The 17,110-nt window shown below is 44.5% G+C and overlaps 1 protein-coding gene across 1 annotated transcript in view; it reads right to left on the minus strand.

The window, feature by feature from the left end:
* Positions 1–4,099: 4,099 nt before the first annotated feature.
* The window catches only part of LOC139376145 (adenylate cyclase type 1-like), a 67,001-nt gene continuing 53,990 nt past the window's right edge, over positions 4,100–17,110 (minus strand). Inside the window, exons 11-19 of the mRNA XM_071118387.1 lie at positions 16,957–17,041; positions 16,341–16,430; positions 15,903–16,168; positions 11,842–11,971; positions 10,714–10,830; positions 8,189–8,335; positions 8,000–8,098; positions 7,616–7,855; positions 4,100–6,303 (exon numbers count right to left, since the gene is read on the minus strand). Of these exons, the coding sequence (XP_070974488.1) occupies positions 5,896–6,303; positions 7,616–7,855; positions 8,000–8,098; positions 8,189–8,335; positions 10,714–10,830; positions 11,842–11,971; positions 15,903–16,168; positions 16,341–16,430; positions 16,957–17,041 (1,582 nt within the window). The 3' untranslated portion in view covers positions 4,100–5,895. The remainder of the gene's footprint in view (positions 6,304–7,615; positions 7,856–7,999; positions 8,099–8,188; positions 8,336–10,713; positions 10,831–11,841; positions 11,972–15,902; positions 16,169–16,340; positions 16,431–16,956; positions 17,042–17,110) is intronic.

The raw sequence follows: 17,110 nt of genomic DNA on the forward strand, positions 1-17,110 counted from the left end.
TACAAGGTGATGTTGGAAAACATGTGTGTGTGTGTGTGTTTTGACCCCTATTCATGGTCTTATCTTATGACCGGTATCATAATGAAGATGCAAGAATATATTTAAGAAGGGTATCTATTGAAATGTAATGACAAATACATACTGTGTGATGTGGTAGACAAACTAATGAGGGATTGATGATGATGTGCATTGAGATTCATTCATGATAGGGTCAGAGGTTATAGGTAAGTCGAGAACTGGCTATGGCTTGATTCTATTTGACTTAAACATATTTGTTGGTCAGTCCACGTGGTTGAAATAGGGGTCATCTGTGGGTCACATAAACACGATCATCCCCTCAATTGCATAACCAGGCGAACATAACATGTTTGTCTGGAGAAAGACTTGTGTAAATGGTCATTTCCTGTTGAAGTATTAGAACATCACACTTTATCTAAGGTAAACACTGAACACCTCGACACCCCTTCCCCATACCTCGATACACACATGCATACACACTTTGTCTCTCTCTCTCTCTCTGTGCCTCTATGAGATACCCCATGCTTCTCGTCACGTGATGAAGCATGGTGACTTTGTGTAATTACTGAGCTATTGTTCAGTGTGTCACGTCACACCAACTGAAGCCACCATGTCATATGTAGATGTTGACAAACACAATAGGTTGATTAGGAGTGTCACCTGCTCTCAGTGTCCTAATTCATGGTCATGACTCAACATTATTTATTGTGTATTGGTGACACAGCCTTTTTTTGTCTTGCAATGTTGCAATGTGCCCTTTTCAAGTCTACTCAACAACCAGCTCATATGTTGTAGCCTCCTCAATGCATAAGATTCACCAGAAGTTGTGGGAAAGGATCATCCTAGGAGGATAAATTGAAAAAAGTATCATGGGCAGATGACCAAAATGTGTGTTTGATCACTATAATTGAATTATTCAATCTCTATAAACACAGGAGGGAAATGTACATTTGATATATTTTGTTTGTCCAGACCGTCATGACTACAGGCTTATTATTGGTACTTAGTGCAGTTGGCACCTTTCTCCGCCCTCTAGCCCCTCTCCTCTTCTGTGGTGGTGGTAGCTCGTCCTTCCCACTCCTCTTCTGTGGTGGTGGTAGCTCGTCCTTCCCTCTCCTCTTCTGTGTTGGTGGTAGCTCGTCCTTCCCTCTCCTCTTCTGTGGTGGTGGTAGCTCGTCCTTCCCTCTCCTATTCTGTGGTGGTGGTAGCTCGTCCTTCCAACTCCTCTAGTGTGGTGGTGGTAGCTCGTCCTTCCCTCTCCTCTTCTGTGGTGGTGGTAGCTCGTCCTTCCCACTCCTCTTCTGTGGTGGTGGTAGCTCGTCCTTCCCACTCCTCTTCTGTGGTGGTGGTAGCTCGTCCTTCCCTCTTCTCTTCTGTGGTGGTGGTAGCTCGTCCTTCCCTCTTCTCTTCTGTGGTCGTGGTGGTGTAGTTGGTTGCTCTTCATCTGACGATCTGACGATGACCAGGAGTCTCCTCCTTGTGCAATGTGTTTGTTTCCCTCTCCTGTTGATGGATAGCTGAGGCTGGAATAAATTGAAATACTTGCACCGAACCGTCAACAAAAAATATAAAGTGAGAAGAGGGCTGGGGACAGCAGCCTACTTTCCTCTACTTCCAGCTGAGCTCCATCCTCTTCCCCATTAGCCTCTCTGTTTCCCAGGGAGGATGAACCCTGGTCGGGTTTCTTCATCCCAGAGGTCCCCTGTTGTCTGGGTAGGAGTTGGATATGGTAGGCCTACAGAGAGATAGTTGCTCTCCACCTGGGCAGCACTACTTTGGTCCAGAGAACTGGAGTCCCGACAAGGCCTCCGCACCTGAAGACACTTCCTCTTCATCCTCCTCCCCTTCTTCCTGGATGGGTTCCAGCAGCTGTATCATTAGTATTTCATAAGCTGATTAGTTTTATGCAAATAGATCATGTGAACCTGATGAACTGAACAGGGCTATATATATAATATATAGGATTCTTGTATTATTTGTGATGACTCTGAAGCTAGCAAAATCACTGATCATTTCAATAGCACACATTATAATGACTATGCAGCAGCAGCACCAACTGTAGAATTTGCATACTTTCTATTCAAAATCATGGTTTCTGGAGACATTTCTGGTTGGAGACTTTTAACTTACATATTGCTGTCGAGTCTCTAAAACATCAATTAACTGAGGATTTTTTTTTAACCTTTATTTAACTCGGCAAGTCAGTTAAGAACAAATTCTTATTTTCAATGACGGCCTAGTGACATTGAGCGGGTTAACTGCCTGTTCAGGGGCAGGAAGACAGATTTGTACCTTGTCAGCTCCGGGATTTGAACTTGCAACCTTCCGGTTACTAGTCCAACGCTCTAACCACTAGGCTACCCTGCCGCCCCAAGAAGGAACGTTTGTGCAGTTGAACACCACATGTTTTTATCTTACATTCCCTTTCTTGCTTAATTGTAACCGTAGAGACATTGATTGATGGGGCACACTAAAACGCCATCATAACAACAGCAGCTGGTCAGTTTGGTTTGCCCTTATTTGTGTCACACAAGTCCGCCTTTGCATAAACTACAGAAAACTGTGCCAGTCATGGTTATGGCAGTACAAACCGTGACACCAATCCTGGTTTGGTAGAGCCAGCATCTGCCCATATCAGAGACAGATGAGATTACACAAACATTCTCATTCATAAAATGTTCTAAATTTGACTAATTTGTCTCAATGTTCAATTTTCTAGGAACAGCAAATATTAAAATCTGATTATATTAATGAACATTAAGTAATCTGTTTTGGTTCAAATGTAAAATGTTTGGTCATTTATCAGACGATCTTATCCAGAGCAACTAGGGTTAAATGTCTTGCTTAAGGGCACATCAACAGATTTTGTTCCTAGTCGGGTTGGGGTTTCGAAACAACAAGCTTTCGGTTACTGGCCCAATGTTCCTAACCGCTAGGCTACCTGCCGCAAATATTCAACATCCACTCTGTCAATGCTACCCAGTTACTTACAGTATGTAGCCAGTGTTTTTACCTTGGGAATCCTACAGGCACAGAAACATATAAGCAGAGCTGACACACAACTGGATTTACTAATGAGTTCGATAGTATTATCAACTACGGTTAGAGTAACCACCGAAAGGCTAGTCATCCTCCAATATAATAGGTTATAACAGAACACCACAACAGACTGTGTAAACCAGGGAGTACTGTTGAGCAGGCCAGGCCAGTTCTTTATTGACTTAACTGTTATACTGATTGAGCCCCGGGAAAACCACAAAATACTGGGAAAACATTGGAAAGCATTGGCCGCCGCTCAACATTTTGGGATGTTTCTAGGTTTATCTGTGGAAAGTAACACAGACAGACTAGGCAAATTTGCCAGTGTCAGTGACTTTGGGCAGCTGAAGCTTTGCAGGGAAGTTGTTATTGTAAGAACCATGTTGGTTCAAAGGTTAACAAATGGAGCTGGAAAACCCCATTGAGCACACACACTGAGTATACAAAACATAAAAACATCTTCTATTTCCATGACATAGACTGACCAGGTGAATCGTGGTGAAAGCTATGATCCCACATGAATGTCCCTTGTTAAATTCACTTGAATCAGTGTAGCTGGAGGGGAGGAGACAGGTTAAAGAAGCCTGTTTAAGCCTTCAGACAGTTGAGACTTGGAGTGTGTCAGTGGTTGAATGGGCAAGACGAAAGGTTGAAGTGCCTTTGAACGGGGTATGGTAGCACGTGAGACGCACAGGTTTGTGTCAAGAACTGCAACGCTGCTGTGTTTTTCACACACAGTGTCCCGTGTGTATCAAGAATGGTCCACCACCCAAAAGGACATCCAGCCAACTTGACACAACTGTGGGAAGCATTGGACTCAACAGGTGCCAGCATCCCTGTGGAGACCTTTTTCAGAGAGAAAAATAACATGCTTAACGAGGACTAACCTCATCAAGGACATGACTTGGCATCCCAGGACACCAGCATTCCAGAATCTTGACCTAATTCCTACTTTAATTCCTACACACACACACACACACACACACACACACACACACACACACACACACACACACTACATCAAGAAACTTAAGATCATGTATTTTGTACATCAACAATGTGTTTATTACAAAATAAACTGTAAACGGAGATAACTGTACAAGATACGTTGTTTATAGCTGTTTATAGCTGTAGTAATCTATTTACAAAAGTACCATTGTCTGTGTATCAAACTGATGAGCTAAAAAGGCATGTTTCAATCACGGTAAGCTTTCTTAGAAGTAAGGCAAAATACTTGAAACTGGAACTGCAGATCGAGTGAAAGTCGTCACCTACTGTATCTATCTAATGGCCAGGCTTAATCTACGGTATGGGAGCTGGAAACTGTGATTCTACAGCTCCTACGTAGGTTGCTGAGTCTATACTTATTTGCAGAATACAGATTTTGTGTGTGTGTGATGTGCACAGGGGTGCATGTCTGTGTGTGTGTGTGGGTTTGTGTAAGTGCATGTGTGAAGGTGTGAGCATGTGTATGTCGCTGGATGTGTGTGTGTGTAAGACATACAGAACGTGTGTAAACGTACCGTTGACACTAACACGGCCGCACCAGGTTTGGCATTCACTAGAGTTTTACAGCGCACGTCAGTCGGACTCGGGGATAAGGGCATCCTTATCGCTCTGTGGGTCAAAGCCAATGTACTTTACCCAATACCTCTCGTACCGACCTCACTTTCAAAGCCTTGGCCGCAGCCTGCTGCTTGTGTAGCCAACACAGGACACACACTCCCACACGTAATCCTTATCAGAGCAGAGCAATGGACGAATAACAAGCCTTGATCAATACACGAGCTCAACAAGGTCACAGAAGCAAACAAAGTGTGTGTATTTCTCCCGGTTGCCTACATTAGAAATAATACTATGTTACTTACCCTCATCCGATACATTGAGTGTTTCTGGAAAAAAATTGCCTGAATGACTTTTTCCCTCGTTGCTCTAGAAATCCAGAGACCTAGATGGCATTTGTGCTCCTGCCGTGAAGGACGATGTACTAAACCACAGGATCTTAAAAGAAGCTCATTGCTTTGGTTTGCGCTCGACGGGGAACCGGACCAGTCAATCTATCCCAGCAGGATGAGCAGCACTAACAGTTCATGAACTGCCGAAAACCTTTCAAAAGCCTTTTGAGATTTTGAAAACTCTTTAAATGTATAAAAACTTATTTGTGCTAATTTGTTTAAGATTTAAGAACACCCACATGCATACACACATATAAATATTTGTGTAGAAATACACACTTGCATGCATACCATACGTACAGTACACAGATTGTATTTACACTGTGAAGGATGGAATGTATCCTTGGCATAATCAGAGAAGAAGACATAGAAAAGCATTAATAACATGATCAGTCCTCTTATATGTGGATAATACTGGGTTGTGTGTGCATGACCCCTTGTTGGGACTGTGCACACACAGAGGGACGACACACTGTCACCTGACTGCCACTCTTAAGTCATCAGGAGCATGGTGTTCCAATCCTGGAAGCTGGAATTCTTCAGTTGATTGTATGTGGTTCCAAACGGTGGCAAGTCACAACTACTGTCACAAAAACGTACACAAACCCAATCAAGTCCGCAGGTTGATTGCAATTGGGATTTTATACTTGGTGTGATTGTCCAGATATCCAATCTGACCATCCTCAGAACCAGGTAGCTCCTGGAGGAGCATCCCTCCATTGATCCATTGTGCAGTGGACTGTCCCTGTATCCCATTTACCCACAGGAGACCTTGGTTCATTCTGTAGTGGGACCCTCAGTGGATCTAGTCCTGATGGATGTTATAGCCCAGGACCCTGGAGCTCAAGTTTACAATAGTGCAGCGCTTCTTCTCTCCACCTACCTACACAGCCACTCCTCCCACATCTACCTCTGTCTCCTCTTCTTCCTCCTCCTCTCCCAGAGTAGGCACGCAGTGCGAGGGCAAGCATTGCGTGGGGTGGACGTTGACACCGGGGCTAGAGCTGCTGTTACCCATGCCACCGAGGCTAACCATGCTAGCACGGACGGTGAAGCTGGCGACAGAGTTGACGCTGCCCAGTTTGGTGGGAATGCTGGCCTTGCCGCAGGAGTGGGCGCGGCGGTTCAGGCTGGCAGAGCGCACCACGGAGGACGTGGGGGCACAGCCGGTGCTGTGGACCTTGCCCTCCAGGAAGTATGTGAGCATCTCACCCTTACCCTTCACGCTGACCTTGCCCCGGCACACCAGGTCATAGTTATCCCCCAGGATCCGGTACACATCCTCTGTTACCTTTGGGAGGGAGGGAAATAGAGAGAGAGAGAGGTTATGCCACTGTCATACAATGACATTTACTCTAGGCCAATCAACAGGCCTCAATCATAACACATAATTTAGTACAGTACAGTACACATGGCACATGCACAGATAGGGCTCAACCAGTACACAGGCACATGCACAGATAGGGCTCCACCAGTACACAGGCACATGCACAGATAGGGCTCAACCAGTACACAGGCACATGCACAGATAGGGCTCAACCAGTACACAGGCACATGCACAGTTAGGGCTCAACCAGTACAGGTATATGCATAGATAGGGCTCAACCAGTACATAGGCACATGCACAGATAGGGCTCAACCAGTACACAGGCACATGCACAGTTAGGGCTCAACCAGTACAGGTATATGCATAGATAGGGCTCAACTAGTACACAGGTACATGCACAGATAGGGCTCAACCAGTGCGGCCACTTGCCCTCCTATGATAAAGTGCCCTGGCAGCTCTGTGGTTTTAAAAAAAGTAGTCTTTACATTTTTGTTTTCATTTTGAATGTAACAAAATGCACATCAAACTATCTGATTTTATAAGCTCATAAATCTCAGAAAATACCCTCTCCCCTGCCTTCCCGCTCAAAGAGCGCACACCTCTGACTTGCATGCGTGGCCACTGGCCACATGCGGCCACTGGGCGGGAAGACAGTAATACGCCAACTGGTAGGAGGCTACTGGTAGGTAGGAGGCTACTGGTAGGTAGGAGGCTACTTTTGAGTTGGATCTGTCATTCGTGTCTCTCACTGTTATGGATAAAGAATGGGGCAATCTGACTGCTTGTTGCTAAGAGGCAGATGTCAGCAGCAGAACATACTCAAATCAAGTAAAAATAAGTTTGTTCCAACAGCATATATAATTAGCCTACACTAGCATTTTTTTTAATCTTTATTTAACTAGGCAAGTCAGTTAAGAACAAATTCTTATTTTCAATGATGGCCTACGAACAGTGGGCTAAGTGCCTTGTTCAGGGGCAGAAAGACAGATTTTTACCTTGTCTGCTCAGGGATTCGATCTTGCAACCTTTCAGTTACAAGTCCAACACTCTAACCACTAGGCTACCGCCCCATTCTCATTCTCTCTGGTCAGCTGATAGCCACTCTTCTCCCCATGTCAATCATCTCATGTCCTCTCTTGACCTAAAGTCACTGGCACTGGCTTGCCAACAATATGTGATGAGTGAGTGTGTTGTTGCAGGAAATATATAGGCCTATAAATGTTGACATTTTGCCTACAAAGGCAGCTGGTAGGTTTATGCACAGCCCTGACAGTACCTGTATCTTGCCAGGGACTCCGGTGCTGTCCATGCGGCTGGCCACGTTCACTGTGTTCCCCCAGATATCATACTGAGGCCTCCTGGCCCCGATCACCCCCGCCACCACTGGACCCACGTTGATACCCACTCTCAGGACAAAGTCGTTGTATGACTGGTAGTTGATTTCATCCAGCACATCAAACATCTCAATAGCATAGTCTGCCACTGTGCTCAAGTGATCATAGACAGATTTTTTGTCCTATAGAAGGGAGTAAGGAAGTAAACAAAGATTACTTTTAATTATCACATTCATTCACTGTCCTTGTTATATTCATACTTTTTACATTTTATTTAACAAACACACACAAGGCCGCACCAGAAACACACAAACGCACACACTTGCCTTTGTTCCGATGGTGGGGACTAGACCCACAGCTGCCATATATGTGCTGCCAATGGTTTTGATCTTCTCTATGTCCTTGTAGCATTCTTTATCCATGAGCTGAGGAAAAATGAGATTTACACCTATACACAGGAGAAGGCAACAAATAATGTTAATATCCCAGATAACTGTAGCAGCCAACATCCTCACCTCGTCAAAATCAGCGATGATTTCATTGAGTAGTCTCAGACACTCCACTCCCATGTTGTTCCCATCCAGCTCAATGTAGAAGTCATTGAAGTTGGGGATGGAAGCAAACAGCACTCCGACTTGGGCATAGGACTGGTAATACAGATCCTATAGAAAAACACATAGCCAACCGTAGTCACTAGGCCAAATAGATGTACTGTGTATTGAACAAAAATATAAACATAGCATGTAAGGTGTTGGTCCCATGTTTCATGAGCTGAAATAAAATATCCCAGAAACGGTCCATACGCACAGAAAGCTTATTTCTCTCAAATGTTGTGCACAAATTTGTTTACATCCCTGTTAGTGAGTATTTGTCCTTTGCCAAATAATAAAAACTGATTCTGATTGGCTGGGCCTGGCTCCCAAGTGGGCTGCGCCCCAGACCAGTCATGTGAAATCCATAGATTAGGGCCTAACAAATGCATTTCAAATGACTGATTTCCTTATAAGAACTGTAACTGAGTAAAATAGTTGAAATTGATGCATGTTGTATTTATTTTGTTCAGTATAAAGTGCCTTCGGAAAGTATTCAGACCCCTTGACTTTTTTCCACATTTTGTTACGTTACAGACTTGATTAAATAAATTGATTAAATAAACATATTTCCTCAGCAATCTACTCACAATACCCCATAATGACATAGAGAAAACAGGTTCTTAGAAATGTTGCTAATAAAAAATTATACAAAACAGAAAGAGCCTATATACATAAGTATTCAGACCCTTTGCTATGAGACTCAAAATTGAACTCAGATGCATCCTGTTTCCATTGATCATCCTTGAGATGTTTCTACAACTTGATTGGAGTCCACCTCTGGTAAATTCAAGTGATTGGACATTATTTGGAAAGGTACACACCTGTCTATATAAGGTCCCACAGTTGACAATGCATGTCAGAGCAAAAACCAAGCAATGAGGTTGAAGGAAATTTCCCTAGACCTCTAAGACAGGATTGTGTCGAAGTTTGGAACCACCAAGACTCTACCTAGAGCTGGCTGCCGGGCCAAATTGAGCAATCGGGGGAAAAGAGCCTTGGTCAGGGAGGTGACGAAGAACCTGATGGTCACTCTGACAAAGCTCCAGAGTTCCTCAGTGGAGATGGGAGAACCTTCCAGAAGGACAACCATCTCAGCAGCACTCTGCCAATCAGGCCTTTATGGTAGAGTGGCCAGATGGAAGCCACTCCTCAGTCAGGAGTGGCTTCCACTTCACTACTTTCCAAAAGAAAATTATATCGTTTTTACTCCATACATTTTTCCTGACACCCAAAAGTACTCATTACATTTTTAATGGCTAGCAGGACAGGAAAATGGCCCATTTCACACACTTATCAAGAGAGTGTCCCTGGGCATCCCTACTGCCTCTGATCTGGCAGACTCATTAAACACAAATGCTTCATTTGAGTGTCTGAGTGTTGGAGAGTGCACATGGCTATCTGTAAATGCAAAAAATGGTGCTGTCTGGTTTGCTTAATATTAGCACTTATAAATTATTTATACATTCACTTTTGATGCTTAAGTATATTTAAAACCAAATACTTTTAGACTTTTTCTAGAGGAATATTTTTCCGGGTGACTTTCACTTGAGTCATTTCTATTAAGTTATCTTTACTTTTACTCAAGTATGACCATTGTGTACTTTTTCCAGCTCTGGCGTCACGTCTGGAGGAAACCTGGCACCATCCCTACGGTGAAGCATGGTGGTGGCAGCATCATGCTGTGGGGTCATTTTTCAGCAGCTGGGACTTAGTTAGGATTGAGTTAAAGATGAACAGAGCAAAGTATAGACAGATCCTTAATGAAAACCTGCTCCAGAGCACTCAGGACCTCAGACTGGGGCGAAGGTTCACCTTCCATAGGACAACAACCCAAAGCACACAACCAAGACAACGCAGGGGTGGCTTCGGGACAAGTCTCTGAATGTCCTTGAGTGGCCCAGCCAGAGCCCGGACTTGAACCCGATTGAACATCTCTGGAGAGACCTGAAAATAGCTGTGCAGTGACGCTCCCTATCCAACCTGACAGAGCTTGAGAAGATCTGCAGAGAAGAATAGGAGTAAATCCTCATATACAGGTGTGCCAAACTTGTAGCATCATACCAAAGAAGACTGGAGGCTGTAATCGCTGCCAAAGGAGCTTCAACAAAGTACTGAGTAAAGGGTGTAAAGACTTATGCGAATGTGACATTTTATTTTAAATAGCAAAACATCCCCCCCCCAAAAAAATGTGCTTTGTCATTATGAGGTATTGTGTGTAGATTGATGAGGGGAAAAAACAATTTAAACCATTTTAGAATAAGGCTGTAACGTAACAAAATGTGGAAAAAGTCAAGGGATCTGAATACTTTCTGAAGGCTCTGTATATGGCAAGGTACTATTGATCCTTTGAAGGAAAGGCAATGTCCTTTATGAAACAACACATTTTGTGTCCGTCTGCCTGCCTGTGTCTGTCTGTCTATCTGTCCGTCCGTCTACGTAGGACACACCATGTTTCTGGGGTTGGACAGGAGGAAGTGTTGAGCCACATGAGCAGGAAGCAGGTTGAAGAGAATCCTCCTGTTGTCCAGCTTGACCTTCTCCATGCCGTCCCTCTCCTCCTCCGCCTGACAACACACAAACGCAAACACACACACATCAATTTGAATAAAATAATTCTCCCCAAAGTACAACTCAAGGCTGCAGTTCAAAGCTCATACCACAAGGTGTCGGTATAAGCTCTAAATGTACACCAGGGCTGAGGCACCATGTTAGTCTGACATTGTGGACAAGGAGCACTTGGTAGAATCAAGAGTTAAAGGTCCAAACCTAAAGCCAAACCCTACTAGACACTATAACTGCCCTACCAGCCAAGTGGCTCTATTGTCCCAAACCATGTCAATATCAGTGACTTGTCCTGACCTATCCTTACCAACCATGCCAATATCACCCCCTTGTCCTATGTAGGGTTACAGAATTATGTGAACTTTCAATAAATTCCCTGGTTTTCCAGAAATCCTGGATGGAAGATTCCTGATTTCCTGCTTATTCCCCGTTGATTCCGTGTTCCTCCAACCGGAATATGGAGAAAAAATAATTGTTGCTAGGCAGGAAGTTAAGTGATGTGTGTGATAAAACTGTTCCTTCTCCCTTCATGCTACCTGACCTGACCTCAGCCCACATTCCTCAGCAATCCACCCTTATCAGTGACTGCAACCATGTGATTGCCTTTTCCCTTAATTAGTAACTCTCCAGGCCCATATTTAATATCCAACCTCCATTGACCCCACCACATACATTCCTCATAAATGTAACCATTATCCTCTACTATAGCAAGTATTTCAAACTATAACCCAACACAACCACGCCAATAACAGCCCCTTGTCCTATTGTAAACAACCATGCCAATTTCAGCCCTGTCCTATCGTAACCAACAATGCCAATATCAGCCATCGCCATGCTAGCATCTGCCAGCAGCTTTAATAACAGCCAATAGCCTGGCACTTGGCAGCCAAAAGCCTCAAAATATGACTTGGCATGGTATGGTCACAACAGAAGGTTGGATGATGAGTAAAGCATGGTGTTCATCAGCTAGCTAGATCTACGCATAGGACAACAGCCCACACAGACACACACACCTGTGTGGCCCAAAGGAAGTCCAGTCGTAGTTTGAGGTCCAGCTGTCTGGAGTGGAGGGCCAGAGCACTGGTGAACAGCAGCAGGGACAGGATGGGCTCATAGCCCTGGATCTGGAGATTAGACCCCCCGCTGTGGGACAAACCAACAGAGACATCAGCAACAATCTTCACAAAAGACTGTACCTCATCATTCATTAAAAGGGAGAGTTGAGGTATAGGGAGAGACCCCCCCCCTCCACAGAGATATTTTTTAGAATAGATTAGATTCAACCTTATTGTCATTGAACAATACAGTACAAATAAATGCAGTTAGCATCTGACCAGAAGTGCAAATAACTGAGTACAAAAAATTTAAAAGTGAAACAATTAAGTAGGATGTTTAAATGTGCAATGAAGGCAAATGGCAAGTGCAAGGAGGCATGCAACTGAAATGCAGGGATAGCAGAAATGAGGTTACCGAGGTAGACATGTACAACTGAATAATGTCCTTAGTCAGACTTTGCAAAGCAATGTCAGAGTCCAGTAAAGATTTCAAGGAGAGTAGTGAAATAAGGTCCCTGAGAGGCCGTACTAAGTGGTGGGCGGGTGGATATGGCTAGTGCCGTGTCAGAGTTCAGCAGGGTTACAGTAGCTGGAAATAAACTGTTCCTGAGCCTGCTAGTGCGGGAACATAGAGACCTGTACCGCCTGCCTGATGGTAGGGGGGCAAACAGTTTGTGGCATGGATGTGAAGGGTCCCTGAGGATGCCGCACGCCCTACACCGACACAGCTTGCACTGGAGGTCTACAATGGGGCAGGGAACTGGGCACCAGTGATGTGCTGGCCGGTTTTCACCACCCGTTGCAGGGCCTTCCGGTCGGCCACAGAGCATCCGCCAAACCACACTCTGGCACAGTTAGTCAGCGGTAAAAGTTCACCAGGATCTTGGGAGATAGGTAGGACTTCTTCAGCCTCCTCAAAAGTACAGACGCTGCTGCGCCTTTTTGACCAGGGTTGAGGTGTTGAGGGTCCAGGAGAGGTCATCTGAGATGTAGACACCCAGGAATTTGAAGCTGGGCACACGCTCCATCTCAGTGTCATCCATGAGATCTGGGGTCTGGCTGCAACTTTTAGACTTCCTGTAATCCACAATGAGCTCCTTGGTTTTCTTTGCATTGAGGACCAGGTTGTTGTCAGCGCACCATGCAGCCGGGTGCTTGACCTCCTCCCTGTAGGCTGACTCGTCATTGTCAGTGATCAGGCCTACCACCGTGGTGTCGTCTGCGAACTTGATGATGGTGTTGGAACCGTGTACAGGAACGCAGTCGTAGGTGAAGAGTGAGTACAGGAGGGGGCTCAGCACACAGCTCTGTGGCACACCGGTGTTCAGGTTCAGGGTTGAGAAGGTAAAGTTGTCTAACCTGACAGACTGGGGTCTGTTGGTTAGGAAGTCCAAAGTCCAGTTACAGAGATCCCTAGGCCATGGAGTTTGGTGACCAGCCTAGAGGGAATGACCGTATTGAATACTGAGCTAAAGTCTTCGCACATAGGTGTTGGTTTTGTCCAGGTGGGTCAGGGCAGAGTGTAAAGCTGTGGAGATGGCGTCCTCTGTAGACCTGTTCAGTGCATACAGTGAATTTGTAAAATAGTCAGACACCTCTACTTTTTCTACATTTTGTAACGTTACAGACTTATTCTGAAATGGATTAAATAGTTTTTCCCCCTCATCAATCTGCACACAACACCTAATAATGACAAAGCAAAAACGAGTCCAAAAAGTCCAATCTTGGTTTCATCAGACCAGAGAATCTTGTTTCTAATGGTCAGAGTCCTTTAGGTGCCTTTTGGCAAACTCCAAATGCGTTGTCATGTGCCTTTTGCGGAGGAGTGGCTTCCGTCTGGCCACTAACATAAAGGCCGGATTAGTGGAGTTGGAGATGGTTGTCCTTCTGGAAGGTTCTCCCATATCCACAGAGGAACTCTGAAGCTCTGCCCGAGTAATCATCGGGTTCTTGGTCATCTCCCTGACCAAGGCCCTTCTCCCCCAATTGCTCAATTTGGCCGGGCTGCCAGCTCTAGGAAGAGTCTTGGTGGTTCCAAATTTCTTCTATTTAGAATGATGGCGGCCACTTTGTTCTTGGGGGATCTTCAATGCTGCAGACATTTTTTGATACCCTTCCCGAGACCAGTGCCTTGACACAATCCTGTCTTGGAGCTCTATGGACAATTCCTTTGACCTCAGGGCTTTGTTTTTGCTCTGACATGCACTGTCAACTGTGAAACCTTATATAAACAGGTGTGTACCTTTCCAAGTCATGTCCAATCACTTGAATTTGCCACAGGGGAACTCCAATCAAGTTTAGAAACATCTCAAGGATGATCAATGGAAACAGGATGCATCTGAGCTCAATTTTGAGTCTCATAGCAAAGGGTCTGAATACTTAAGTAAATAAGGTATTTCTGCAAATTATACATCAGTTTTCTCTTTGTCATTATGGGGTATTGTGTGAACAATTGTTTTTAAATCCATTTTAGAATATGGTTGTAACGTAAAACAAAATGTGAAAAAAGTCAATGGGTCTGAATACTTTCTGAATGCACTGTACATGTAACACTATGGAACCCCACTGTGGGAGAAACCAACAGAGATGTTAGCAATATGAGTCATAGACAGTTAGACTGTACCACAACATTAATTAATAGTGAATAGACCCCCCCCCCCCCACTGTGGGAACAGCCTAACATAGATGTCAGCAACATAATACAGTAGGACTGTACCACATCATTAATAAAAGGGGGAGTGGGGGACCACATAAATACAGTGGGGAGTACAACTTCACAGGGGGGAGATGTGGAGGGACAGGGACCCCCTCCACTTTGTGAAAACCAAATTTGATGTCAGCAACATACATTTGGTCTGGACCACTACAAAAAGAATTAAGTCTGGATGAAACCACCAGTGAGAACCAACATGTCAGCCACAACCGCAGGAAAACACAGACAGGGTGACTAAAACCAACAGTGATGTAAACCCCATACACTCAGCACAGATAGAATATTTGCGGATAATAAGACCCCATTGTGAGAACAACAAGTAGTTTTTCATCTCAACAATATCAGAGTATTCCAGCGTTATACGGTAAGCCAGGGTTCCCCAACCGGCGGCCCCCACCTTTTTACTTGTTCAGGTTTTCTGATGTTTGCTGCTGTTTTTACAGTCTTTTTTGGTCCAACAATAATGTGACTGTATACAAATGCAAGCAAGGTTTGAAATTATTATGTTTTAGTCAAATATTATTATCTGTTTGGGCTTCTTGCTGTCAATTTGCAGCCTACAAATGATTTGTAATTACGTTCCAGCACCCTGACCATCTGCTCAAAAGAAAACAATTGCCCCGTGGCTGAATATAGTTGATGATTCCTGCACTAAGTGATCTGTTTGTATCTATACAATGGGCCTGTGCTCTGAGCTGCACTAGGTCCTGGGTACTGAGTTACTCCTACTCAGTACCCAAGCAAAAGCATACATTGTCAGCTCAGCCTTTTGGTTCAGAGTTAATGAACATGTACTGTGTGTCTCCTCTTCAAACAGTTCCCATGAGAGAGTGCGCAGGTCGAGGACAAACAAAGACTCCTCTCCTCCTACACACGTCCCCACAAAATGGAAATATCCCTGTGACTGTTGTTTGTTTGTTCCCACTCCAAATCAAACCAAGAGGAAACCGTAGCTGACACTACTGTCATGTAAAATCAATCATGGCCTTGGATGCGTGAGTGGCAGGGGGAGCATAGTAAATCTGAGGGCTATAGCTTCAGGACTGACAGTGGGAGGATGGTGGGTGCATTTGTCCGTTCGGTTTTTTCCCTCTCGCCCTCCTGTGTTTGTGTCAGTGGAGGCTGCTGAGGGGAGGACGGCTCATAATAATGGCTGGAATGGATTGAATGGCATGGATTCAAACATGTGTTTGATACCATTCCATTTATCCCATTAGAGTCATTATTAAGAGCCATCCTCCCCTAAGCAGCCTTCACTGGTGTGTGTGCTTGATTATGTACATAATGTGTGTGTATTCTCCCTCACCCGGCGGTGTGTCTGAATCCACTGAGCTCCAGCACAGTGACATACAGCACCCCCAGCAGGAGCAACAGGGCCATCTTTGGCATCCAGGAGACGCGCAGGAAGAGCGCCAGTGTCAGCGTGCCCACAATGCACGACAGGAAGGCGTAGCGGACACCGTCGCACGGCAGCTCCATCATGGTGCGGTTGGCACCGTCGCTCGTGTCAATGATGACAATGGAACTGTTAGAGTGGTGGGCACTGCCCCACAGCCATGGCATGCAGCCCACCTGGCAGAGAAACAAAGGAGAGAACGGTGGAGAAAAAAAACTTGAGCAGTAACTCAAAGGTTGGTTTTTTGCATATTTGATTTGCATGACATTTACATTTATGATTTCAAGTGTATTGCAATGAATATCCTGAATATTGTTGTTTTAGTGCCTTGTTGTTAACCCTACTTACCACACAGGCCTGGGCAACAGCATAGATTAAGAGCACTATGAGAACACACAGAACAGTACGGATCTGAATGGTGAGGCAGCCTGGAAAACACTGAGAGAGAGAGAGAGAGAGAGAGAGAGAGAGAGAGAGAGAGAATAGACACAAAGAGAAACAGATTAAGGATGAAATGGGAGGGAGAGTAGAAAAAGCTTACCACACAGAATTTGAATTTGAAAAGAATTATAACTTAATTTATGTAATATTAGCTGAGGGCGTTAGGGAAGTTGGAAAAAGTCAATCTGTCAACCTCAACAAAAGCTGAAATTAATAGACTTAGTATTGAGTTTGAAGACAAAAAGTTTGAAAAGTGAACTTTGAAAAGTTTTCTGAAGGCCACTGACATCAATTTCCTACATAATATTATTATCAACTACCGATATTTGCAGATGTAAGCAGAAAAACGTAATATTTGCTAAATGAACTCAATGATCAAAAGGGACTTGTAGCTTGGGCCAAGAGTTTGACCTACCCATGGAAAACCACTGACAGCATAATCAACCCCTCTGAAAAGTGAGTGAATAACTAAAGGAACGACATGTTAAATCAATTGAACCTAAGGCATCCAGCAGGCTTTTACCTGGAATTTTGTGACATGCAGGTACATGATACAAACTACTAGGAAACAGATGCAGAAGACCAGTAGGACCAGGACCACTGTTCCCCTGGTGACGGCAGCAGGAGAGAGGAGGGGAAAGACAGCAGGACGAGAAGAAGAGGTAGTGAGTTAGTGG

This window comes from Oncorhynchus clarkii, chromosome 20 (assembly GCF_045791955.1).
Source record: "Oncorhynchus clarkii lewisi isolate Uvic-CL-2024 chromosome 20, UVic_Ocla_1.0, whole genome shotgun sequence".
In the NCBI taxonomy this organism is placed as follows: Eukaryota; Metazoa; Chordata; class Actinopteri; order Salmoniformes; family Salmonidae; genus Oncorhynchus; species Oncorhynchus clarkii.